We start from the raw sequence: 25,046 nt of genomic DNA, 5'->3' as shown, positions 1-25,046 counted from the left end.
GAGCTCGGAGATAAAATTACAGTGATTTGTAATTTGCCATATCGAGGGCTATTGTTTTTGGAAATGTTGGTTACTTGCTAACCAACAAACGTGTAACGTTTTAACTTCGGAGCCAAAAGACAAGAAACCAATCAGAGTCACCGTTCGTAGCTGGAATAAAAACCCCGAATCCCAGCAATTCTGCTCCGTTTTGCCCGGGAGCGTGTCCAGGAGCGGGATTTCTTGAACAGAAAATAACCTCTGAAAGGAAAAGTATTTCCAAACGTGTCATGTGGGGCTCTGTTGTTTCTTTTCTTTTCTTTATTTTTTTTCCCTCCCCTCTCCTACTTAAACGAGAAAGAAAGAAATCCTGACAGCGGGAAGACTTGTCAACGTTTAGCCATCCATAAAAATGTTTTTCCCCGCGCTCCTCCTTTCGCTCGCCGTCCTGGCGTCGGTCTGTCTCATCTCGCTGCTCTGCGGCCCCAGCCCCCGCCCGCACACCGCCCCAGCGCAGCGGGGCCGGGGCCGCCAGCCGGGGGGACCCCGGCCCGGGCGCCGCCGCGGCTGCTCCGCCGGGCGCTCGGGGGATGCCGCCCGGCACCGCTCGGGGAAGGAAGGATGCGGGACAGCCCCGGCGCGAAGTTTGGAGCGACGGCGCTGTCTCCCGTCCCCTCTGCTTCCCCCCTCCGCCCTTCCCGGGACGCGGCCGGGAGCCCCGGCTCTTACCTGCCACGGGCGCGGGCTGGGGTCTCGGCGCGCCGCGGGCGGGAGCGGGGCTGCAGCTGCGCGGCGGCGGCGGCGGGGCCAGGGCGCAGCGGCAGCGGCAGCGGCAGCAGCAGCCCCGGTCGGCGTCAGTCAGGCGGGAGCCGCCAGGCTGTATTAGTGCGCCGGGCTGGAGCGCGGCCAGCAGCGCCGCGGCCGCCGGCCCGCCCCTCGCCCCCCCGCCCCCGCGCCCCCCCGGCCGCGCTCACACACACACACGATCGCGCACACACACACACACACACACACACACTCGAGATCGCTCACACACACTGGAGATCGCTCACACGCACACCCTCGAGATCGCTCACACGCGATCGCACACACACAAGCGCGCATCCACACACTCGCACACGCTCGCACGCTTGGCACCGCTCACACACACGCGCATCCAAACAGATACAGATACACGCTCACTCTCAAGCACACACGGACGAGCGCACGCCCTCGATGAGTTACACACTCACACTCACACACACACACACACACACACACACACACACACACACACTCACACTCACACCATGCACATCTCGCACCCGCACCCACCGCACGCCGCCCCTCGCCGGGCTCACCGCTCCGCGCCCGCCGAGTTGTGCCCCTCCGGCACACGTGCTCCCCGTGACAGGGCTCACCCGCAGGCACAGGCACACACGAACCACCCCCGCCGAACCCGCCCTTCACACTCCCCCCGCTGCCGCTCGCCCCCAGCCCCGCGGGAGCGCAGCCGCCTCGGGGCCGCCGGCCCGGGCTGCCCGCGGAGGGAGTGCCCCGGTCGCTGCCCTGCCCGGGGCCGTGCGGGGTGGCCGAGGAGTTTGTGTGTGACCGCCGGGCCGCCCCGGGACAGGTCCCTCCTGAAGTGCCCCCGCAGCCGGCCCTTCCCCGGGGTCCTTCTCGCCAGTCCCCGAGGATGGACACAGACTTCAGCCCCGTCCTGCGCTGCTACGAGTGCAGCTGACCCGGCATTTGGGCACAGGAGACAAACGCCGGCTGCGGGCAAAGACTTGGAATCAATGTGGTCCCTCTGGGACGGCTGGACAGCACAGCTGCAGCGGGATTGGGGATCAGACTGTGCCTTCCCACGCCGGGCTGTGCGGAGGTCCCATCATTTCTCGGACTGGTCAGATAACACCAAACTGCAGCTGGCATGATGAGCAGATGCATTTCCTGCTCCAGAGATACTAAACCTTCATATTCCCTAGAAGTAAGCATCTCTAGCTATGTAGCATTAGCCGTAATAAGAAAAGTCTGAAAGAAGGGAAGTCAAGTGGCTTCAAGGACACTAGACATAAAAGCTACTCATGAAATTGGGGCTCCAGGCAGTGCTAGGAACAGGTACTGTCTGAACCTGACCCTGGCTGCATTGAGGGGCTCCAGTTAAATTGCACTGTGCCTTTTGAGGTCAATCAATAAATATGATTAAAGATACCATCCTGCTGACATTTTCACCAAAATTTTTTACATTGTAAAACATGACAGCAAAGCTAATGTTGTTTGAGTAGACATCAAAAAGCCACAATGCAATTACGGCTCCGCAGCGCAGTTTTATCCAAGCATGCGTGCGTGGGGGGTGTGGTGCAATAGGGAGATACAATGTAATGCCCCAAAATATCTCTGTTTCCTGCTTTGGACTGGCTTCAAATACCGGTGGCTTCCCCACTGCTTGTTGGGCTTCTCATACAGGAGACTTCTCAACAGATGAGTGGCAGAAGAGATGCTGTTAATTAAAAATCACTGTAAATATTCATAAAATACCAATCACACATTCTAACTGGGTGTGCTTTCAGATTTTATGTCCACAATGCTGTTTATTTTTAACTGAAGACCTCACACTGCAAATGTATACATGGGCAATTGTCAGGGGTAGGGGGGTGGGTCGGCAGATGTGTGGAGTGTAACTTCCTGAGGCACAACCAAATTCTGCTGGGTCTCACTGCATCTCTTTCAGGGGTTGAAACCTCTGGTTTCTCATGCCTCTGCTCAGAGTTTCTGCTATCAAAAAAGGGGTGCAGGACAAGGTGAGTCTTTACTCCTGCCACTCTGGTGCACAGCCTTCTGTGCTATCTCTAGTCTGTCTTCATTGGCGGGGTACATTAAAACACCAGTACTGCTACTGGAGTGATCCCAACCAGCAGAGCTGCTGCCTAGATTGGGCAGTCAGTTCCTAAAAACTTACTTTGATTGAAACTTCCAGTTTAATGGGCATAAATTATTTGTGAAATGATTTAATTGCATTCCTGTTTGTGTGGTGGCAGTTTTAACTGTGCCATATTGGAAGAAACTCTAGCTAACAGAGGTCACATGTGTGTTTTTATACATATATATATATATATATATATATATATATATATATAAAACTAGAGTTTGATATATTATAGATTATATAGCAGGCAACAATTTTTTTTGCATGTAGTTGTATTTCTGATCATGTGGCATGCACACATACATGTTTTATACAAGAGCTGAATATATGCTGGTGTTACCTGTGATCTGCTTGGAACCTTTGGAATGAGGGCTCTCCTCAGGAGCAGTCCTCATATACCCCACCTGTCCTTTCCACTCTCGCTACACGCACTTTCTGAGCCCAAATCCCTGAGCCCAAATCTTCTTCTGCATGGTTTTCAAAGCTGGTGTCCTCTTTGTATGGCTCTGCTTCTCCTGCCTGGGTGACTCATCACCTGTCACTCCTCTGCACCACCTGGGCTCTGCTAATTCCATTTCTCATTTGCCATTATCTCTCTCCAGTGCCTCATTTCCCATCCTGCCCTTTGTAAAAGCCCTCCCTTAGCCTGCACACAATGTAACTTTCTTTCTCAAATCCCCTCCTGCAAAACATGGACCAACCTTCTTTACTCATAAAATAAAACCTGATTGGAATATTCTTCTTATTTTGGTCTGTATTCTGTCTTTTTGTACTGGATAACTCTGTAAAGAAAATCATCAGTATAAGGTTATATAGAGAATAGTAAAGACTGGATGTAGCTGTAAAACGGATGGAAAGGTACTAATGTCTTTTAGCACTGATACTGTGTAAAACATAGAATAACATGAATTTTCCACTTGGACAGAACTGTAAGTTCCTGAGAGCTGTAAATATACTGACTCTGTAGGTACTGCTCCAGGGCTCCAGTGAAGTACTGGCAGTGTCCACCACTGAACAAGGAACAGCTGTTACAACAGCAGTGTCGTGTGCCGGGCCATGGAGATTCCTCAAACAGCTCCAAGTGTGCTGCTGCGGGCACTAGAAGACTCCTAGCCACAGTATCTTGTATTTACTGCATGAGTTACATTTTCCTCAAGGGCTTTCTCCAGGCAAAGACGCAGCAGGCACTTGCCTCTGGCAGCAGATTTTTGGGAACAGCAACATAGTTGTGGTTCTGTTGCCCGCTTTGCCTGTGCCAGAGCCCTGGAAAGTGAGGGCTGTTCCTGTATTGCAGGGTGGAGTCAGACATGTGGGGCAGCATTGCCAAGAAGAAGCTGATTATTCAAGCAGCAGCAGTCACCATCTCACTCTCTCCATGGGTGCCTGAACTACAAGCCCAAACCCTGCCAGGATGCCTAGCTCCACACCTTTTACTCCACTTCCCAGGATAGGACTGGACCAGCCCCAACTCTTTCCCCTTGCATTTGACTGTTTGATATTTCTTGTGCTGTCTGGAAGCTTGGAGCTTACCCTGCTTCTTATTCACAGGCAGTTTGGGTGTCTCAGTATCCCAACTAAGGTCCCAAGAGTTTGGACACATCTGTATCAGGTTTAAAAGCAAGCACTTGAACCATCAGGGAGTCTTCCTTCACACATCTTTTCCAACACAAGCAGGATAAAACATTTGCTTTTACAAACATGTCTTGTGCTACTCACATCAATTTCCTGCATGTTTGTGGTATAAGATGCTAATTCTCAGAAGTAAAACAGGTGGAAAAAGCAGCTGCAATCTTGTGCCACATGTTGGTGAATGCAGCATTGCAGAGACTGTGCTGGGCAGCTGGGAGGTCTGTTCTGTCACAGAAAAGGCATTGCAATTGCTCCTCTCACTGCTCTTTGTTTCACATTCTGCAAGAGAAGCTAAAAATTCAGAGAGGCAGAAGAAGGATGTAGGCAGGCAGGTTTGGAGGTGCATGCCTAAAGGGAGAGAAGGAATAAACGGAATCAGCAGTAGAGTGGATGGAGTAACAAGGACCACCTCAGAAAACTGAAAAACAATATTTCAGAAATATTGGGAGACACAGAGGTGAGCGGGCTGAGTGGCTTCAGGTACTGCCACCAGATGGGGATTCTGTCCCTTTTGGGTCAGATAACTAGTAAGATCTGAAATTTGTCATTTAGCTTCATGGCGCTTTTCATCCAGGGTTGAAAAAGGTGTCAAGAAGAGAATGAGCATACTGTGGTATGGAAAAATGAATTTATTCTCTGTACCTTTCAATTATCAGATGAAAAAGACTCTGCAAAATATTTGGACTGGCTAGGTTACTACAGTTTTCATAAATGGAAAGGATAATTTCCTATCCAGTACCATAACAAGATTTTTGTTAGTGTGTGTATGTAAGTACTGGCTAAAAGAATGAAATCATATTTGTTATTAAAGATTTTGGGGGTAATTTCTGCTCCAAGCTAAAACCCCATAAATTCTAAGGAATTCCAGGGAATTTTGTCTTCATCTTATTATACGAAAGTTCTACAGGGTCCTTTGATTTTTTTCCTTTTCTTTGATCCACATACAATGACTTGGCTTTAATTCTCCAAAGCTTTTAGTGCACTGAGATCCAGCTACCTGTCTTGTTATTTGTGCTGAGTTTGTTCTCTGCTGCAGAGAAAAAGACTTGGAATGCTCAGAAAAATATGATTCTTGAGATGTCTTTTTATTCCAAGATATGTGGATTGATGCCAGACTAGCTGAGATTAGTTGGAAGATCTTCCAGTTGACAGAGTCTGTTACTTTGTCCTCAAAACTGTGAGACCACGTGGAGGAAGAGGACAGAGACAACCTACTTGCACTTCTTGTTCCTTTAGCATAGCAACGTTGATAACTTAGTAAACCTTAGAAGGCAAAGTCTGGAAGGATTCTTTCCACCCTTTTTAGCCATCACTGGCTGAAACCTGGGATAAATCACCTCCCTGATGTTTGCTTGACCTGGATGAAATATTTATGTGCCTCTGGCTCAGCTGGCATTGATTCAAGCACTGCTGTAATCCCCTGCCTTCACTTCACCTTCTGAACTTCACACCTAATGTTGAGAAGAATCAGATGAACTCTCAGCCATTTTATCTAAATCCATTCTTTATCTTACTAACATGAGCAGTTTTCTTGTTGCTGAGGACTTGCTTGGATTAAAAGAAAGAGTATGGAAAAGAAACAATATTCAAAGATTCATTGGCAGTAAGAATGAACCACTGTCCTTTGACTTCACATATATACAGAGGTCCCAGGATATCCTGAACTTTGGCATCAGAGCCAACAGTTATGGTTGAGCTAGAGGAAATCTTCTGGAAAAAGAGATTTTGAAATCATTAGTGATGGAAAATCCATTACAAGTCTTGCTAAATTGTTCCATGGTCAGGTTTATCCTTGGCTTACAATGTAGCATAAGCACAGGCTGTAAAGAAAAATGGCTTTCTCTGCTCTGAATTTTTCTAGCTTCAGCTACTAGCAGTTTGATGTTGTGTCTTTACACACAGGACTCAAAGTTCATTATTTCTGCATGTCTGTTCCTTTACAGCCTGTGCTTATGCTCTACCTTTTCCATCATACACTTGGCAATGGCTCTTAAATATCAGGTGATTAAATAATCTTGAGAGTTGCTGGGATCCCCTTTGATTCCATTCCAAATTTTTAACATTTTTCGAATGGTGGACATCAAGAACCCAGGCTTCTCCAGCTCTACTAGACATCAGAGGACATACACAGAGAACAGTTGACCTTGTATGTCTCTATTTCAACCTTTGGAGATCACACCAGTATTTAATAATTTTGTCTTTTGCTGAGATGAAGCCCAAGATTTATTTAGGTTCTAGGTTAGACTCCCCATCCTCTCATACCTTGACCTGCAAACATTCTTGACTCCAGCATGTCACCTTACGGACAGGAACAGAGTGTGCAGAAACGTGCTGTTTTCTTGAGCCAGGCTTACAAGCAAGTACTGGAATAACTTCCCCATTGCTGAGGGAGAAGTTCTACCTCTGAAGAACAGATTAGGCAAAAAATCTGTCAGAACAGCTGGTTCTTTCATGGAAATGGGGAAGAACAGAATGACTTTGAGGTCCTCACCTGCACTACTGACAGTCTAATTACGTGTTCTCTTCAATTTTTTTCTCTTCCTTTTTCAACAATGCCATAATTTGTGTCATTGACAAAGTTCTCAGTAACAACTTCATAGATTCTTCTGCGTCATGATTAAAAAACATAGTTAAGTACTGTTAGGTCAAGAAATAATCTCTTTGAGCCCTCATTAAAAATCCATCAAGCTGATAACATTTTCCCCATTTATGGTGACGTTTTCAGACCTAGGAACTAGTCAGTTTTTAATCAATTTAAAATAATAAAAATTCAATGCAGCTTACATTAATTTCTTAATTAAAATGTCAGGTAGCGTGAAGCCGAATACCTCTGAAAATTCTGTAATCTCAAACTCATTTCCTTTACCAGCTAATCTTTTAATTCAGTTTTAATTTCATCAGATGTATTTATTGAGTGGTGCTACATATGCCTCCTGTTGTCCTCCCTTAATCCTTCAGTGACCATGACTTGTTTTAACTGTTTCATTGTTTTACCTGGAACTGTTTTTAACTTTGAAAGACCTCTAATCCATAGAGGTCTTTCCATAGGCCCACATATTCCTTATATCTCAAAATGCTAACATAATATTAGCTTTCTTCTGCTTTAATGTTCCTAACCTTTCCAAATCTGTTGAAGTAGTGTGTGTTGGTCATAGAGCTTGTTAGTGCTAACATTTAAAATCCTTGAGAACAAGATGCTAGATGCTGAATTTTTAAGACCAGGGAATCCAGTAAGCACAACTTTTCACAGGAAGCTATTGACCTGATGATTTCAAAATGTCTTAAGTCAGGGTTTGCTTTTTAACATCATCTTCAGTTATTGTTAAAATAGAAAATTTACCTTGCAGTATAAGTAATTTAACTCTTTTTTCCCAGATAGTTTTTGAAATCCTTAATTTATTATTCTCAGTTCTATCATTTCTACCTAGTACTGAACAAATAATTGTTTGAATTACTTTAATTAATCTGGAATACTTAACCCCTTTCTTACTGTTACTTTTGCTATCCATGGATTTATACTCCTTTTTTTCCATTATGATTTTTTTTCTACAATCTCTATTTCTTTTTTGTCTTGTGTGTTTTACAGAAAATATTTGCATTCACACTGATTTGGGGTCTGTCTGTTCTCTGTTAACCAGAATAGCCTCCGTTCTCTGTTGGATTGTGGTTTTGAAAGTATCTCCTAGAATGTTTAAAGCAGTTCCTAATTATTATTTCCTTTCTATTTATTTTCTTTCTTTTCAGCTGATTTAGCTTCAAAATGCTTTCAGCTTTGTAAGACTGAATTTCTGGTTTTGGTTTGTGGTTTTGGTTTTTTTTGTTTTTTTTTTTGTTTTTGTTTTTTTTTTAAATTTTAAATTTATTTCTAAGAACATGTAGAACTTTCTGAACTATCTCCTGATCACACATCACAAATGCAATTAAATCATGATACCTTGCAATTAAGCAATCTTTGTAAAGCAATTTCTGTATTTTAGTGATAGGTTTCTCTACCAATCAAGACTTAGTCCAACACATATTCCTTCCATATTAGATACTGAATTTTTGAGGCCAGGGAAGCCATCCTCAGTGAACAGAACTTTTCTGAAGAAACTATTGACCTGACAGGGTATCATTCCTGACCCTTTCTGGAAGCAGATTTAAAGTAAGTCCATAGAAAGATTTTTTTTCTCTTGGCCACACTGTCAATGAAGAAGAGGTATGAAGAAAATTGTGGAAATATTGAGTGGGGTCATCTTGATGTGTTAATTTCAGTTCTGATGTGCCTCCTTCTGTTTGAAACTCAGCTTGAACAGTTCCATTGCTCTCTACAAGTGCCTGAAAGGAGGTTGTAGCAAGGTGGGGGTTGGCCTCTCCTGCCCGGCAAAACTAGTGATTGAGTGGTTACACATTGGAACAGGCTCCCCACGCAACGGTGGAGACACCATCCCTGGAAGTGTTCAAAACCTGAGAAAACGTGGCACATTGTGAAATGACCTAGTGGGCATGGTGCTGTTCAGTTGGAGGTTGAATTTGGTGGTCTTGGAGGTCTTTTCCCATCTAACTGGAAACTTTGTTTTATCTTTATCTAGTGCAGCAGCTTTCCCTAAAATGTCCTTGTGAGTTCTGTTTACTTAGAAGGTATGGTTGCTTGGATTTTCACATGCTTACATGGTTTCTTCATATTCTTGCTCTAGGAAGGGAAAAGAATGGTCACAACAACAACAAGCCAGTAATTCCCCCCTCCCCCACCCTTTTTCTTTTTTATGGACTTAAAAGCTCATTAACAAATTTCTCAAAACAGAGACTGCAAAGATGTGTTTCACTTTTGGAGAAAGCCCATCTTGGAAGGTCATTTGAAACACTTATCACTAAATGTTGTCCTAGGCCTTCCCTCTCCAGATGAAAACATGTAAAGATGTTAAAAATTAATGTTGATTGCAAACATCTTCATAATAATATTTTATTTTAAAACACTCCCATGGTTTAAAGAAAGACAGTATATGTGCCTGCCAGGGGAGAAAAAATACATCTTTATAAACTAGACTATTTAAAACTCAAAATATAAAAAGGAAAAAACCCTCAGTGATACATGACAGACTGGAACATTGTACTGATAAACATATCTTATTTGTTCAGTGTTGGCAGAACGCAGTGATTAGAAGGGAAAATGCCATCTGTACTAGAAAACTCAAAGTATTTTAATTAAAAACTTGATTTATATGGATCAGATTTATCTGTATTTTTATTACCTGGCAGAAGGAAAAAGAACCTCACAAACTTACAGTTGCTTCAAGCAATAGGGGTCAAGCAGTGCATCATTTTACCCTGTGTTTGTTTTAAAACAAGTTAGGTACTGACTGAATATTTTGCTTAGGAGTTCCAAGAAGGAGACCACTGCACTTCAATCCACTGCTTGCAAATATGCTGTTGTCTTGGAGATCATGAAGTTATTGCCACTCCATAGGAGAAGTTGGAACAGTCTGCTTGGAGGTCTGTGCCTTTCAGAGGGAGATGCATTTGGTAATTTATGCCCTGATTTAAAGTTGACTGCAGTTCATAGGAGCTAACATTAAGTTATAGATCAAGTAGTAATTAAATAAGGATTGCAAGACTAAGCATGTGATAAATTCACTCCCCTGGGAAACACCTGGCACCAAATACCAGGCCTCATATTTAATCAAGTTATCAGAGAAGCTGAGATACATGAAGATCTGTTTTACTCAGCATCTGTTCAGTGACTATTAGACATCTGAAATGTACAAATCCTGAAGAATGTTTTTATACCTACAAATAATTTTTAACCCACTCAATGCCTAGGATTAAATGTTTTGACATAGTTCATTAGTCTTACATTTTCTAGTCTTACCATAAAAAACCCCTAAACAAACCAAAAGAGAATTAAGGGGAGAAGAAGCTATTTCTTATGGAGGAAAGCAAATCAACATTTAAAGATTTGCCACTAAAACATACTTGTAGGTATATCACTGTATGAACTTCAGACAGGGAAAGTATTTATTCCTTAAATCATAAAGCAGCTACTTATTTTCTAGAATCTTACTACATTTGAATTATAGAGGTGATGTACAGTACATGAGGCATATGCTGTTGTCATTTCATGATGTCTCTTCATCTTTTTCCATTCTCCAGACCATATTCCAGAAAAATTTCTTAATTCCTTTCACAGAAACATCTGTCCAATTGTAAAACCAACTTCTTTTTTTTGTTGTTGTTTTGTGGCTTCCATCACAAGACTTAAAGGCACCATATTTTACAATCTAACACATTTAGATTCAGTGAAACTCTATGTTACTGCACACTAATGTAATAATGAGAAATGTAATTAAAGTCACTGCTATAATAACATCTTATCGGAATGCACAATGAAGATAAACTTGCTTATTCCAGAGACAGAGGGCTTATTGCATAGGAAGCAGTTTGTTCTGATGGGTTCTTTGATCTACAACTGGTATTTCTGTTAACTGGAGGGGTGAGGAAGGGCTCAGTATATATTGCCACATTTTCCTTTGGCTGCCAAAGGGAGGATAATTAAAATAAAGGGGGTTTAATGATCAAAGAAATGGAAAAAGTTATGCTCCCTCGTCAACAAACTGAGGGAAAAAAGTTTTTTTAAAAAGATCTTCATTAGTAAATATTTAGAAGGCACAGATGCTGAATAAACACTCATTTAGCTACAGAGTTCAGCAGAACAATTACTGTATGAAAAAAATCAAAAGATTCAAAAGAAAAATAAAACTGGGTTGGTGGCTAGTATGTAAACTGTGTGTAGAAATACCACAACTATGCACAAGGTATCAAGTTTTCTTCATAAAGGGCGAGAAATTACTCTGACTCATCTCTCCATATTTTGTACACAAATGAGACTGGATAGCAACTGAAAGCCTCAGAGAAGGCTCAGAAGTCAGTCCCTGGGAACTGGGTGAGATAGTTTGTGTATCTCTAACTGGGGTGCCCAACTAGCTCCACTCTCTTCCAAAGGAGGCACTAAGAAGCACAAGGAAAGAGGGAAGGAAAGGAGTGATTTCTTTATTCTGCACAAGGCTTGCGAAAGCTGGAGCACAACATTAATTGTTTATTCCAAATACTTAAACAGTCAGTGCAAGGGTCCATGTTTGCAGAGTCCAAGTGGAAATGACTCAGCATGCTAAAAAGAAAAAGAGCAGGCTGTCTTGTTGTAATTCACATAATTAAAATATTCTGCCTAAATGCATTACATCTCCCCACACACATCAAAGGCTTGTGTTTCCTCAAACTCTCCATTTACATTTAGGGAAGCAGAGTTCTTAAGCTCTTATGAGAGAGAAAATATGATGTGGTCTGAGCATCTCTGCCTTGCTGTGCATAACAAATCATAATACTGTATAAAATACCAGGTCCCAGGCAAAGATGCCTGATTTTCAATACATGCTGCAGCAGCACCACTGCTCTGTTACCCTTTGCTGCATGAAGGGCCGTGTGTCCAATTCAGTTTGTACACCAGCCTGCATTGACATGAACCTGCCTGTGGGCCCTCCAGCAGCCCAGCAGTGCTGGAAAACTAGGCTGCAGCTCTTAAGGAGTCAGCAGGAATCTATATCCTAGCTGGCATATTTTTAAAGTTTTTTTGGTTTACTTGGTTTTTGAAGGTTGTGTGGGGAAGTCCTGGGAAGCAGAGGTCTGCCTAGAAGAATGGCACTTGTGATGTGAATGGGCAAGGGCCTGCTGGGTCACTGTTGGCATTTGGATAGGGCTGCTCTTTTCCTCTGTGGCTTTAGACAGCACTGATGAAGGCTTCATCAGCATATGTGAGGTGTTTGCTCTCTGGCCTGGCAGCCTCCAGGTGATGGAAAATGCAGGTGGAGAGGCAGCAGTTTAGGGAAATAAGGACTCAGCAATCTGCACGATGGAAAGAGCAGCAGCTGTGGGCTTTGGGCGAGTGACAGTCATTGCAGGGGTGTCCTGAAAAGCAAGGAGGAGCCAGCAGTAATGCTTGTGTGGGCTGCTTGCACTGGGACTGACTGGACTGTGGGTGCAGCCTTGGGGACTTTGCTGGGAAGAGACGTTGACAGGGAAGATGAGGAGCAGGCACCCTCTTCTATCATGCTCTGGAGACAAGTGATGTGAGTAAGTTGAATGATCAAAAGTTTTAGAAGAAAAGGTGGTTGCTATTTTCCCTTTACAGCCCAGCTGGGCCTACAGCTGGGATGGTTTTAGGTCAAGGATGTAATGTGAAGAGAGTGAGGGTAGGGGCCAGGGCATGGTAGTGTTACCCTCTGGTGTGAGATCAGGTCTTTCCCTGGATTAGGGGGCTGTATCCTGGCTGACTATGATGAACAATGTCAGGACTCTTCTGATGGGGGCAGCCCTCCAAAAGCTGGAGCCTGTTACCTGACCCACATTCTTCTTGGCTGAAGCAACATCTCCCTTCAGGTTTCTTTAATAATTTGTATTTGGCAATTTGGTATTTCCAGTGGGTTGGTGCCATTTACTGGGGTATTGTACTGTCTATCTTGTGAAGAGAAGAATTAGGACTGACCACTATAAAAAACTACCACATAGTTCAGGCAATGAAGAAATGAGCATGTTTTAGAAAAATCTTCTTGTTCTGTATTTTCCCATGATACTCGCAATCTAGTTTTCTCTAGCAGCAGTAACCAACCATTCTGTGGCATTTAGTCTTAAGCTACAAAACATCAGTTTCCCAATTAATTTTCCCTCTTAGTGAAGAGTTGGGGAATAGATCTCCTTTCCACAACATGGGTGTATAATCCCTTTTTTTTCTTTACAGCTTTGATGAATTAGAGCAGTTCTCCTTGCCTGCCTCAGCCCCTCAGCTGAAAGCTGTTGGGCATAAGAGGTGGTGCTTGGTACTTGCAGGAGAGTGAGAACCAGACTGTCATCTGAGGGAGGTAGGAAGTAGGGCCTGTGTCACCACAGCAATATAATGGCTACAACAAAGTGTAGCAGACAGTTTTTGGATCCTGCTTACCTTAAAGGAATTTAATTTGTGGTACCTCCTTTCTGAAACAGTCATTGAGCTATGGAAAGGTCCAGCATGAGGCCACTGAGATCTATTGGGCCACTGTTCAGCAAGGAGTGCAGGACTCCTGAGGACACAGACAAAGTGGAGAGGTACACACCCTCCCTTTTAACAGAAAAATGTGTTTGAGAATGGGAAGTCTTGGTTCTTGTCCATGTGCTGGAAACTGCTTCACAACACTTTGCCCAAGAAGCAATTGAGTAAAAAATGCCTCTGCAGCACTGGAAACAAGACAGAGGACTCCTTTCCCAAGGGGATATTTAAACTTTTCATTGGAAAAGATTTAAACTTGTCATTCGACATATTTTGTCAGCAATGATTTTATTACTCAGTGGCTATAAATCATGGGCCTTACTGTGGCATTCATATTTCAAGTCATTAGCCTTTTATTTTCTGGCAAAAATGTAGTAGATCTGTAAGAGTGACTGTTCCCTGCTGTTGAGAAAGCCATGGCATCATAAAACTTGAGAAGCCTTGCACTAATATAATCAATCTACTAAATGACAGCTATGTTTGAAATACAGTGTGCATGTATAATGCCTCACAATGGAAAGCAAAATACTGGTAGCACTGCTGTGTTGTGGCTCCACACCATCAATTTGGGGAGTTTCTTGTGTGAAACTACTTCCATGCTGCAAATCCTCCTTCTTCTTGAAGGTCTGCTCCCTCAGATTTGGTGGTGCTTATCAAACAGCAAATGGTGTGTTGGCCGCATAGCGTTTTGATATCAGGTTTGCATCCTAGCAAAATGACAACCACATCTTTTTTTTTGTTAATTACATTACCTCTCAGATACGAAAGATAATGTTTGCCACTAACTTTACATCCAGCAAATGTTTGCTGTAAGTTTTTTTTTTGTTTTGTTTTTTTTTTTTTTTTTCTGCGTTAAGCAAAGACCTGTGAAACCTGAATCAATTTATTTTGAAGTTCTTTATGGTAATACTAACTACAAAGACAACAGCCATCTTAGGAACATTGCATACTTTTATTTGCCCTCTTCTTTGAGAATGAAGAATTAATCTCTACAGGATACAGTCCCATTTAGTATGGGATTCAACCCTGAGTGAATATATAAATGCAGATTAAATTGAGGGGAAAAATGTTGACAAGCCTGCAGCAGGAACATGGAAAGAACAAACCTTTTGTAGAGCTAGGAATTTCCTAAGAAACTTTTAAGGACCTCGTAAATTATTATCTAGGCACAGCTGAGAACATCAGTCTACATTCCTTCTGAATTTTCCTAACTCTTAAATATCTGACTGAGTGCAGCAGTGGCTTTATGAATGACTATTCTGCACATTTTTTCCCCAACATCAAACATCTTGCTTGATGGAAAAATAAAAGCTCTTGCACATTGCTCGAACTTGTGCAGTGATATTATCCATTAGATTTGCACTTAGTAGCAAAGACAGCATTCTCCCCAAAGTAATCACAGTGCATAATAAAGCTTCTTTAAAGTGGGGAGTGTAATTGCTTGCTGTTGACTGCACACCTACAGAACTATAAGCCTAATGCTTGCATTGATAGAGAACATCTCAGGAGCAGAGGAGCCAAAACCCCTGGATTTTAGTGCAGCCTGCAGGCAGCTAATTGGGGTCCAGGTAGTTGACAAAATGACTTCATATTCCCTGTGAATGTTTGCTGTTCACATTGAGGAGCTTCAATTCTGACATATTAAAATCTTTTGTCCTACCACTGGAAAATTCAGCAGAGGTTTTTTGAGGGTAATTAAATTATCATGCCCATCTTCCAGATTAGGGCTAGACTGATTTACTGTATAATCTTGAGTAAATAAGGAGTAGCCAGGAATAGAAAGAATGCTTCATTATTTTACAACCTAGAGAAATCATTACATGTGAAATTAGATTCTTGTAACCACGCAGGTCTGTTCAAGGCACTCCTGAAATTCCTTTGTGATGGGCAAGGGTGCACACAGCAAGATCACTATTCCCTCGCTACTTTCTCCAAAACCTTTCAGTATTGGAGGCAGAGAATGGAGTGGGCCTTACACTGAATTCTCCTACTTTCAATCTTCTCAGTGTAAGATAAAATCCCATTCTCTTGCCTCTGAATCATTGTTCAGGAGTACCTGAGCAGTGACCCTGCTTTATCATGATCCTCTTCTACTTTGTGGAAAGGGGAATGTCCAGGATATGAAGTTAGCTGTTCCCTGGTTCTCATGACACTTAGGAAGGCACTGGCAAGTATGTGAGAGACACATGTAGACAAAATGGTGAGTAACGTCTCCACTCTGCAGTATTGCTGTAGGATCTGACAAATCACAGCATTCCTTATTCTTTGTTTAATACTTAAAGATGAATGGGCCTATTAAGTTGTCTAGCTCTATTTATTCATTTTGGTAAACAGACTTTTTCAGTAATTAATTTGTTTGATAAGTGAACTAAAAACGTCCAGATTTCTTCTGCCATGGGATTACTTATATGCAGATATGAGTGTGGGTGCAAAAATTTCAGAGGTGTCATGGAAATTGAGGCAATACATGAAAACATAAGTAATGCATGCAGAAGTTGCTTAAATCTAATGTATTCGTGTGTAATCGACCATTCATTTTTTTTCTAGCTTTCTAGCAAATACTGGAATGAAATTGCTTGCTGTCTCCTTTATGAGAATAATTTTTGTATTTGTCCTTTCTGTAGTCGCCTTGCAGCACTCCTGCAGAAAATGGGCTATTTTTCATTCTGTTCTTGTTCTTATGAAGCATTTAATTGAGAAACTATATTGTCAAGAATGGTAAAATTAAACATAACATCAGAAAACATTTTTGTGAGATCATAATTTTACTGTTTGATTGAAAACCAGTAAAGGTTGTTCTAATGTCATCTGTGTTTCATCTTTCATTATCACAAAACATTCTACCAGGGCAGAACCTAGCCAGACTTGTAAAACAACCAAAGGGAGAGCTGACACAGTTTATTACCACTTCCAAATTGTATGACTTGGCTTAAAAACTGGAAGATGGCCATGGATATGGTTTTGGTTTTTTGGCAGCAAGATATGGAAGTTATCAGCAGTTCTGTTGTTGAGACCTTAAATGGCAGACCAAGTCAGCCAAAAAGAGTTACAAATTCCTTGTGGTTTTGACCTTTTTCCTAGTTTCACAGCAGATGATTGAGAGTATGCAGTGGGTAGTTTATGACAGCCTGTGCTGTGCAACTAAAGCTGTAGCGTGGCTACAGGGTGAAGCCTGTCCTTGACATAATTAGCTAAATCTTTTTCTACTCTACAAAGACAGGAAGATAAGGATTAGTCCCACATGTGGAAGACTGCTTTCCAGAGATGAGGCAAAGTGAATTTGCCAAAACTCTTTGCAGAACTCCATGATTCTTCATCATCCTGTGGTTCGAGTACCACTTCTGATCTCCAGTCCAAAAGCTGACACTCAATATTTCTCTTTGTTTTGTAACAGGATCTTTATACAGTTCCAGAATAACCCCAGATGAAACACCAAAACATGGCAAAAACCAGATGCGACTGCCAGAGTTCATGTCACCTCATTCTTCAAGAATATTGCATGGAATGTGCCAGCAAGAAAGGCTTGGATTCAGTCTAGATATTGAAGTTCATTCTGCTAAAACAACAAATTGATGAAAATCCAATGGAGGAAAGTGATGTTGACAGCAGAGCATGAAGAACCAAGGAAGGCAGAGCCTGACTGATGCAAAGGGAGGTACCTGAGGGAGAGTTAAGGTCATGTAGGTAAGAAGGATCACCTGTGGCTAAGCCATTTTGGAAGGATGTTTGCTTGGTTTGCAGCGGTTTCTTTAACACTGAAGACTGTTTTGGTACTTGGAAGACTAAGCCCAGCAAGCAGGACTGGAAAGATTTTGTTTGTTCCTTTTTTACACCAGGGAAATATCTAATTATGCAGCCAGGGCAGTTGAACAGATCCATGAACGAAAAGTTAAGTAGATTAAAAAACATTGAGGGAAATGGAGGCTAGTTAGCCCTTTCTTTTCTGATGGATCTCTTAAATGAAATCATATTCTAGCACACCCCTCTCAGCTATGATCTCACAACTATTACTAATGCTTGGTCATATGAAAATATAATTTCTCTCCCAGTAAGAAACAAAGGTTTGTCTGTAGCTTCTCCCCTGAGCCTCAATGACCCCTTGGGCCTGTGTGCTCAAGACTCCCTTATGTGCTGTTGGATAAAGCAATAGGCACGACTTGGTACCATCCCATTCTTAACCTCTGAATCTCTATCCCAAAGAGGTAGATAACTTATGGTCCAGCTGGCAGGGTGCAGCCTCCAGCAATGCTGGAATACTACTTTAATTCATGCCCCTTGAGCTATTACAGACATGCCACTGCATCCCTAAGAAACACACACAGATCATAAATAAGGTTAGATGTTATTTTAAGTAATAAACACTAAGATACAGAAATTTCATTGCAGCCTTCTGTCTTTGTCTGTCTCTTCGTTTCGACTATTTTTAGTTTGCAGTCAGCATTATGACTGTGAACTCAAGGAACACTTGGACAATAGGTACATAAATAATTATGGATAAGTCTCCAGAGCCTTAAACATTAGCAGAGAACTTAAGTTAAATACTGGCTGGTACTATTCTGTGGCTTGGAAATACAAACTGTACTTATACACATTGCTATAATTTTATTTCCCATGACCTGGACATTGGTGGTGGTGGAAGGGTCTGCACAGAAGCTTCAAGAACTTCAAACTGATGTATTACTGAACACAATTCTGCAGAACAAACTGGTGCCATCTTCTATGTTTATCTGCTTATACTTCTTAGCAGTGAACTTTGAGCTGTCACAGAAAACATATTGCACATCCACAGACATGCCTGAGAGTAAAAAAAAAGATTTTTACTGGTTTTCCAATTGATATTTAAAACGTGAGTTCAAAAAATAGCTTGTAAGGATAAAAGCTAAGTGTGTAACAAGGAATAATGCATGGCTAGTGCTTTGGGTTGTGATAAAAAATAGTAACAGTAAAGAAACCTCATGTAAACTACTGAACATTTTCTAGTAACTTGGTTTTTTTCTGCATGTGTTTTTCAAAGAGGACTCTTTAATATTGTTGCCTTTTGAAAAAAATCTCTTGTGAAGTATTAGTAAAGTGGTGCAGAAAAGTATGGTTTTGATGCAGAGATATGAAAATAAAAGGTTTTTTTCTTAAATTGCAATCTGTATTTATAAAAGCACTGCCTCTGCAGACATTGATGTTGGTAAGAATGTTGCAGAATTATCATGTAGATTTTCTTTATTTGTTCTTATTTTCTTTTCACAGTCTGTGAGAATACTTTGAGTCTTTGGAGACCTAGGTCAAGACAGTGAGTAATATAATTGAAGACTTTCACCTCCTGCAGGTCACCCCTGCAAATGCAAGCCTAGGAAGAAATAGTAAAATTTAAGACTCCACTGGCATACAAATAAATGTATCTCTGCAACTCTGTACAAAGAGAAGCAAGAGGACAAGCTAGGCAGAGCACTGGTTTGAATGACAGCCTTGATTATCAGGGAGGCTCTTTGTTTATATCTGAGGCACTTAGTACTCTACACAATCTCTGCAATTAAGCAGGCCTGCATCAAATGTGAATCAATCAGCTTTTCTCCTACTAGGACCAAAACATTCTACTCAAACCTCCCATTTCATGTTGTATCACTTTGTAAAACCAAGTGGGGTCCCTGGAACACGTCAAGATCCAGAGTAAAATCTTTCTTGATGGAACAGAGTAATTCAAGGTCTCATTTTGAGAGGGCAACAAGACCTCAGGTCTTGTATATGCTTAAAAAGGGAGCAATTTTAATTTACTTTTCTGCCCTTGGACAGTTAACTAGCCTCCAGGTGACAAGTCAGTCTACAAAATTGTGGTAAATTCACAGCTACCAAAGGGGGAAGCCCTCCTTTTGCTCCTGCATCCTCTGCCTGCTAGACCATGGAGGGAGTCATTTTAGATCACTGAAATGGTAGAAAACTATCTCAGAAGATAGGAAAAAAAACCCAGCAGACATGTAGAAGATGGCATTCTGCCATTCTAGTCAGCTGAACTGGCTTGAGGGAGTCTCTAAGCAGCCCCAGAACAGGTGCAGAGAGAGAGCAGGAATACTCTTTATGGCTCTGTGCCATTAAACCAGTACATCTGCTTCTGAAATGGAACCCAGGAGAATCTTTCTCTGATTCTGTGGTTGCTGTGCAACAACTGAGGTGTGCTGGGCCTGAAGGAACACAAAGGACAGCAGAGCAAAAATCTAAATGCAAGTGGGAGTCTAAAACGTGCTTTTTTAGAGCATGTGTGTGGCAAGTCCTGGGCTCCTCTCTCTCACACCACCTGTGTGTCTTGTATTTCTAATCTGCAAATAACTGCCCACGAGATGAGTATGCTACCCAGAAGACTTCTGACTGCTACATGAGTGACAGAAGACCAAGCCAACCATCTTTCTCAGCTAAAGTAAATCTTCCATTTCACTCTGGCTTTCAACCTCTGCCCCAGATCATAATCCTTTTCTATTTCTCCCTATTCTCCTTCCATCCCAGCTGGCTCCTTTTATTCCAGTTCAGTCTTATCCCCCCTGCAAGGGAATGTATCGGGCTGCACCTATAGAAACAACCATTATAGGTCCCTTCCAACTCAGAATATTCTCTGATTCTGTGAATCCACACTGTAGCAGGTGTCCTGAGGAGCTTGTATTTTATTCTAGTAATGGCAATGAGGAGTCATGATTGATTCTGCAGAGGTGACAGACACGTATCTGGACAAGGTAAGAGAATAAAGCCTGTGAAGTCAAACTGAATATATTTTTTGAGAATTTATTCCAGCACTTTATAGAAAACTGAGGTAACCCTAACAGAAGCAAAACTCAAGTCAGTATTACAGAAAGAATAAAAAAATCACCAGTGAATTCACATGTGAAAGTACAACCATACACTGTTCATTCTTTAAAGCTCTTCAAATTTGTACAAGTTTCAGGAAGACAGATTGGCTTAGTTTGTTGGCAATTCACAGCTACTTTGAAAGCACAAATGAAACTGTTACTGAACTGTAATGCAGTGTGACATTAGTATGAAAGAGTCAAGACCCTCCCTCTGTCTCTGATCTCATTTGAAGCATGACAGCATCAGACTGGCATTACTAATGCACAGGTCCCCAGTGTACATTGGGTCTCACTTTTGCATGCTCTGAACTTTCCATACCCTTTCACTACAGATCTGCAGATGTCAAGGACCCCAAGCCTTGAGCATGCAGTACTAAGTATGTATGAGCAAAACACATTTATAGAAGACATTTTAAAATTAAATGTGCTTTCTCTTGGACCTTCTACAGTCTAGAAAAGATCTGCAGTTGGATCTCAGGAAAACTTTCAGCTTCAGATAAAAACATTTGGAATGTCAAGGGACTACTGGAAGTCCTGAGAACAACTTTATGAACATTTACTGTTACTACAACTCAGTAAAATCCATTAACGTTTCCCACAGCACTGAATCTAAACATGCATCAGTGTGAACCATGAATGATAATTCCAAGTTGCAATATGTCCTAACATTTCCAGATATAACAGAAACAAATGGCTGTGGTCATTCACAACAGAACATTGCACAATGCCGAACAAAGTGCCTCTTTTTAATATGTATAAGGAGATTTCAGATGGATAATGAGACAAAAGCAGATATATTTATTTGAATGAATTTTTAAGAAATGTTAAAGCTACTACTTAATAAAATAAAAACCTGATTACCACATAAGAAAATCGTTTTGGAAATGCTTTCTTTTTTCAAAATGTAGAAATTCTTTGCTGACAATCTTATAAAACACATACATGCTGCAAAAATGAAACATACAGAGGAGCAATGAAGAATTACCTCAGCTTTCACCACCACTTCACTTGATTGAAACTGTTCTTGTGTTCCATTAAGCATAATAATATATTTGGAAAATGTAAATAACCTAATTACATTTTTTTGCTTCAAGCTTCCAGGCACCAGTCATATATCGTAGTCGTATAAAAAGAAGATCCCTGCCCATCTGCAGCCAGCTCCAAAAGGGAACTAACTTAGAACCTGTGATTAATGAAGAAGAAAATCAGAACGACATTGTTAGGAAAAAAATGAGCACTGGCAAGACTCACATTTAAGCAGTCACGAACCTCTGCATTCTCAGCATACTCAGCCTCACAACCTAGATTTTAACATTTACAAAAAATATGTATTTTGAAAGCAATTGCTTTATAGTATTACATTATGCCACAGGTGAGACACTCTAGTTTGCAAGCAGCACAGTAATTCCATGTGTGTGACAAGATGCACACTGCTCTCCGTGACAAGCAAAAAGGAACCTGAACACCATTAACTAAGCAAATGATTTATCTAGCAACTTTGGAGAAGAGGACCACCAACTTGTCTTACAACAATAATATGACGGTACCTATCTTCAGGCAAGGCAAGGAACCCACATTACAAAACCAAGCCTTCTACCATCTCTGCTAATATTTGTGTTAGGTGTAACATACACATGGAACTGCACTGAAAGGAAATATTTCTAGTAAAGTTGGCTCAGGACATTCTCTGCTTGTACTTTTCATCATTATTACAGTTCATTATAATTTCTCTTGTCCAGGGGTTGTGCTGAGGAGATTAAAAAGAAGATAAAAAATATGAAAAGGGAAAAAAAATAGAGGAGCTGCATTTGATGGGGGGGAAGTGAGCCGAAGCAAGCAGTATCTTTTGAGCTGGTTCTGCACTGAGGAAAGAGCTTTACTTCTTAGTGGCAGTAACTTAGTGGCAGAGACCTCCCTGCAGGTCTGAAACAGTACCACATCTTAAGAAGAGATGGTGCTCTAAAGGTAGCCTTAGTAGCTGAGAATTTTGGAAGGCAAGATACAGTGAAATGGAATTGAATCAGTTAAGTGATGATGGTCAGACTCCCTGCACAGTGTTTTAAAATGGCACTAATTTATTAACAAATTTCAGCAAGAAGACATGCCAAAATAGTGTTTTGTCGTAGCACTGTAATTCCTTACTTTTGTCTCCAGTGGGACTGCAGAGTTTCTCTGCCATTCTACCCCTTCACCTACACTTTCTGTACCAAGCCACTGCAATAGGCTGGTAAGGACACGAAATTCAGAATTTGTATGGAAAGAAGGCTGTGTGCTATCAAAACCAGGTAAATAGGGCAATAACCTTGGATCTGTTATTCTGGATTGACATTTCAGGAATCTTGTAAGAACAGCAACTATCTCCCTACCTACCTTCTATTTCAGTCCAGTTGACAGCAACTTCTGCTATAGGTATTTTCAAGCGCTGGGCTATATAAAGAAGTTCCACATCAAAAGCCCTGAAGAAGAACAAGAAATACCAAATATAATCACACATACTCCCAGATGAAAGACAGTGGAAATGTTAATTAAATGACTGTTCAGTTATGCAGTTGATACCAATGCTCTATGGGCCATCAGGTACACATGGATGGGAAATTAATTTTCTTGACTGAACATCTCACAAAACAGACAAAAGTAACAATACTTCTCTGTGTCTGTATTTGAAGGTATAGATCACTCTCTGTTCAGCCCATTACTTCCTTTTCCTACTGTCACAATCACAATTTAAACATTTTTGAAGACCATGAAGACCAAGCAGTCAGTGTCACTGCACATCTCTAGTAGTTTCATCGAAGAGGACATCTATCTGCTGTGGCTTTATGCTGATCTGATGGGTGCTCCTTTTACTTTCTCAGTCAAGGAACCCAAGGCAGCAACATAGAAGTGAAAAATTATTTATGTTACTGCACAATTAATCCAAACAACAGTTTAGTGACCACTTAATGCACAACACAAAAACCCTCTAGAGAGACATGTTTTTTATTGGCTCAATTTTTTGCAGGTTGTATGGCAAAATGAACTGGGACAGAGATCCTGCGGTGTCAGGTGCTCCTTCCTATTCACATTGTCCAGAATGCACCTTAATCCTCACAGTTCTCTGCACAGAGAATTGTCTGTGTGTTTCATTCCTGTAAATGCATTCTCAAGTAGGCCTTCTGGCTCTGAAACACCAGATTTTTGATATGCAATAAGTAGTCTGGCAGCTTTTAATGCTCATTGAGAAATCAGCATATGAAACTGCCAGTAGTTACTATTGCCAGGGTTGAACACAAGTCACAATTACAAAGATTCTGATAATTTGCCTTAAATTCTTGTTGCTGAGTCAAAGACAGTTTTCTTTTGAAATGGAAGAAAATATTTTTCCACTGGAAGAAAGGTATGCAATAAAAAAACCCCCAAAATTATACATTCATGCTTAAAGAGTTGCTTGAATTCATGTCTTTGGTAATTCCATTTAACACTAGAGAAAAGATGGAAAGGGACAAAGTGATCAAGATCAGGCAGAAGACACACTTTAGCAGGTTGCTTGCAAGTTCAGATGTGATTTTCCTCTACTTCAAGCCACCTTCTCCTTTTAAGCAGCACATTTCTGTAAAACTATTAATAAATGCAACAACAGGATCAGTCCACTCTGAAATGTGCAGGTAGGTCTGACACACAGAGGTAGGTTCCCACTGAAGTACAGACCACAGCAGGCTGGCTTGCTGGTGGCATCACAGGCACACCTGCACAGACCTGGACTCGTCCTCTCCGTGTACATGGCAGGAGAGCCTGATTCCACACGGGACAGTGCTAAAACAAGCGAGGGCAGCACAGACAGATGTTATCTACAAAGGCTACAGATATTGTGTATAGGGAATTTAGAGCTGCTTTGCAAATCTGATTTTGATTAGGACACAGGCCTTCTCATTGCCACCAAAAAAGTTAGAAGAATAAATTATTTCTTTACCTCAGTGAACTAAATCTGCTCCAAGCAGCCCTGTCATTTCACTGCTGTCCTTACATGAGGGTTGAATATTATTTTATTAATCACTCCATGGTCTCTTGTACTGAAGAGGTAGTATTTAAATTTTTGCTGACATTTTACATTTGTAAGCCAAAAACCCAATGTATTCACCTTTGAATGTTTATGAATCATGTGTATTAAGATTAAATCTAATTTTGTAATACTTACTTAAATGACTAAAAATCTTAAGAGACGCAGAATAATTGTCTGATGAATTAGACTGTATGAGCTTCTCTAAAAGTATTACATAAACTATTAGCCTAGTGAACTAATAGTTATTTGCAGTAATTCCTGTGGACAACTGATTACTGGAATGTCAGCACATACATCACAGAACAACAACATTAAATAGTTCTGTGAACTACAGGGCTCAAAGTAAGAGATTAAAAGCACAGGAATTAATCAGGTTGAACACTAATATTGTTACATGTGGCTGCCATTTGGGTAACAGTGCACATATCCTGAAATTAAAAAAACCCCCAACAAACCTATTCAAAGCTGAAAGGAGAATGACTCCAGTAGAATACCACTGGGTTATCATTTTTCATCCCTTTTCCCCACCACCTTTCAGTATGCCAGAATGGTTAGTCAAGGCATACAGACTGCAGCATGCTCAAAACACATGACAGCAGTACAGGCATACTG

The 25,046-nt window shown here is 41.4% G+C and overlaps 2 protein-coding genes and 1 long non-coding RNA gene across 8 annotated transcripts in view; 1 reads left to right on the top strand and 2 right to left on the bottom strand.

Annotated features, from left to right (window-relative positions):
* SMAD9 (SMAD family member 9) overlaps positions 1 to 901 on the bottom strand; it is a 42,388-nt gene extending 41,487 nt beyond the window's left edge. For all 4 annotated transcript variants that reach the window (XR_010356281.1, XM_064408983.1, XM_064408986.1 and 1 more), the window contains exon 1: positions 709 to 901. The gene's annotated coding sequence lies outside the window, so the exon portion shown is untranslated. The remainder of the gene's footprint in view (positions 1 to 708) is intronic.
* Positions 902 to 12,369: 11,468 nt separating this feature from the next.
* LOC135294124 (uncharacterized) lies at positions 12,370 to 22,081 on the top strand. Of its 3 annotated transcripts, XR_010356280.1 has the most exons (6): positions 12,370 to 12,619; positions 13,284 to 13,404; positions 13,526 to 13,627; positions 16,963 to 19,971; positions 20,222 to 20,281; positions 21,490 to 22,081. It is a non-coding gene; the product is annotated as an uncharacterized LOC135294124 (long non-coding RNA). The 3 variants fall into 3 exon arrangements; XR_010356279.1 differs by lacking the exons at positions 13,284 to 13,404; positions 13,526 to 13,627 and having other exon boundaries at positions 12,389 to 12,615; positions 16,963 to 17,252; positions 18,810 to 19,971; XR_010356278.1 differs by lacking the exons at positions 13,284 to 13,404; positions 13,526 to 13,627 and having other exon boundaries at positions 12,374 to 12,615.
* Positions 20,300 to 25,046, bottom strand: part of ALG5 (ALG5 dolichyl-phosphate beta-glucosyltransferase) — a 20,510-nt gene continuing 15,763 nt past the window's right edge. Inside the window, exons 9-10 of the mRNA XM_064408981.1 lie at positions 22,766 to 22,851; positions 20,300 to 21,578 (exon numbers count right to left, since the gene is read on the bottom strand). Coding sequence (XP_064265051.1) covers positions 21,466 to 21,578; positions 22,766 to 22,851 — 199 coding nt within the window. The 3' untranslated portion in view covers positions 20,300 to 21,465. The remainder of the gene's footprint in view (positions 21,579 to 22,765; positions 22,852 to 25,046) is intronic.

The sequence above is a fragment of the Passer domesticus genome, chromosome 2 (assembly GCF_036417665.1).
Source record: "Passer domesticus isolate bPasDom1 chromosome 2, bPasDom1.hap1, whole genome shotgun sequence".
Taxonomy (NCBI): domain Eukaryota; kingdom Metazoa; phylum Chordata; class Aves; order Passeriformes; family Passeridae; genus Passer; species Passer domesticus.
This window is presented reverse-complemented; position numbering and strand designations above follow the sequence as displayed.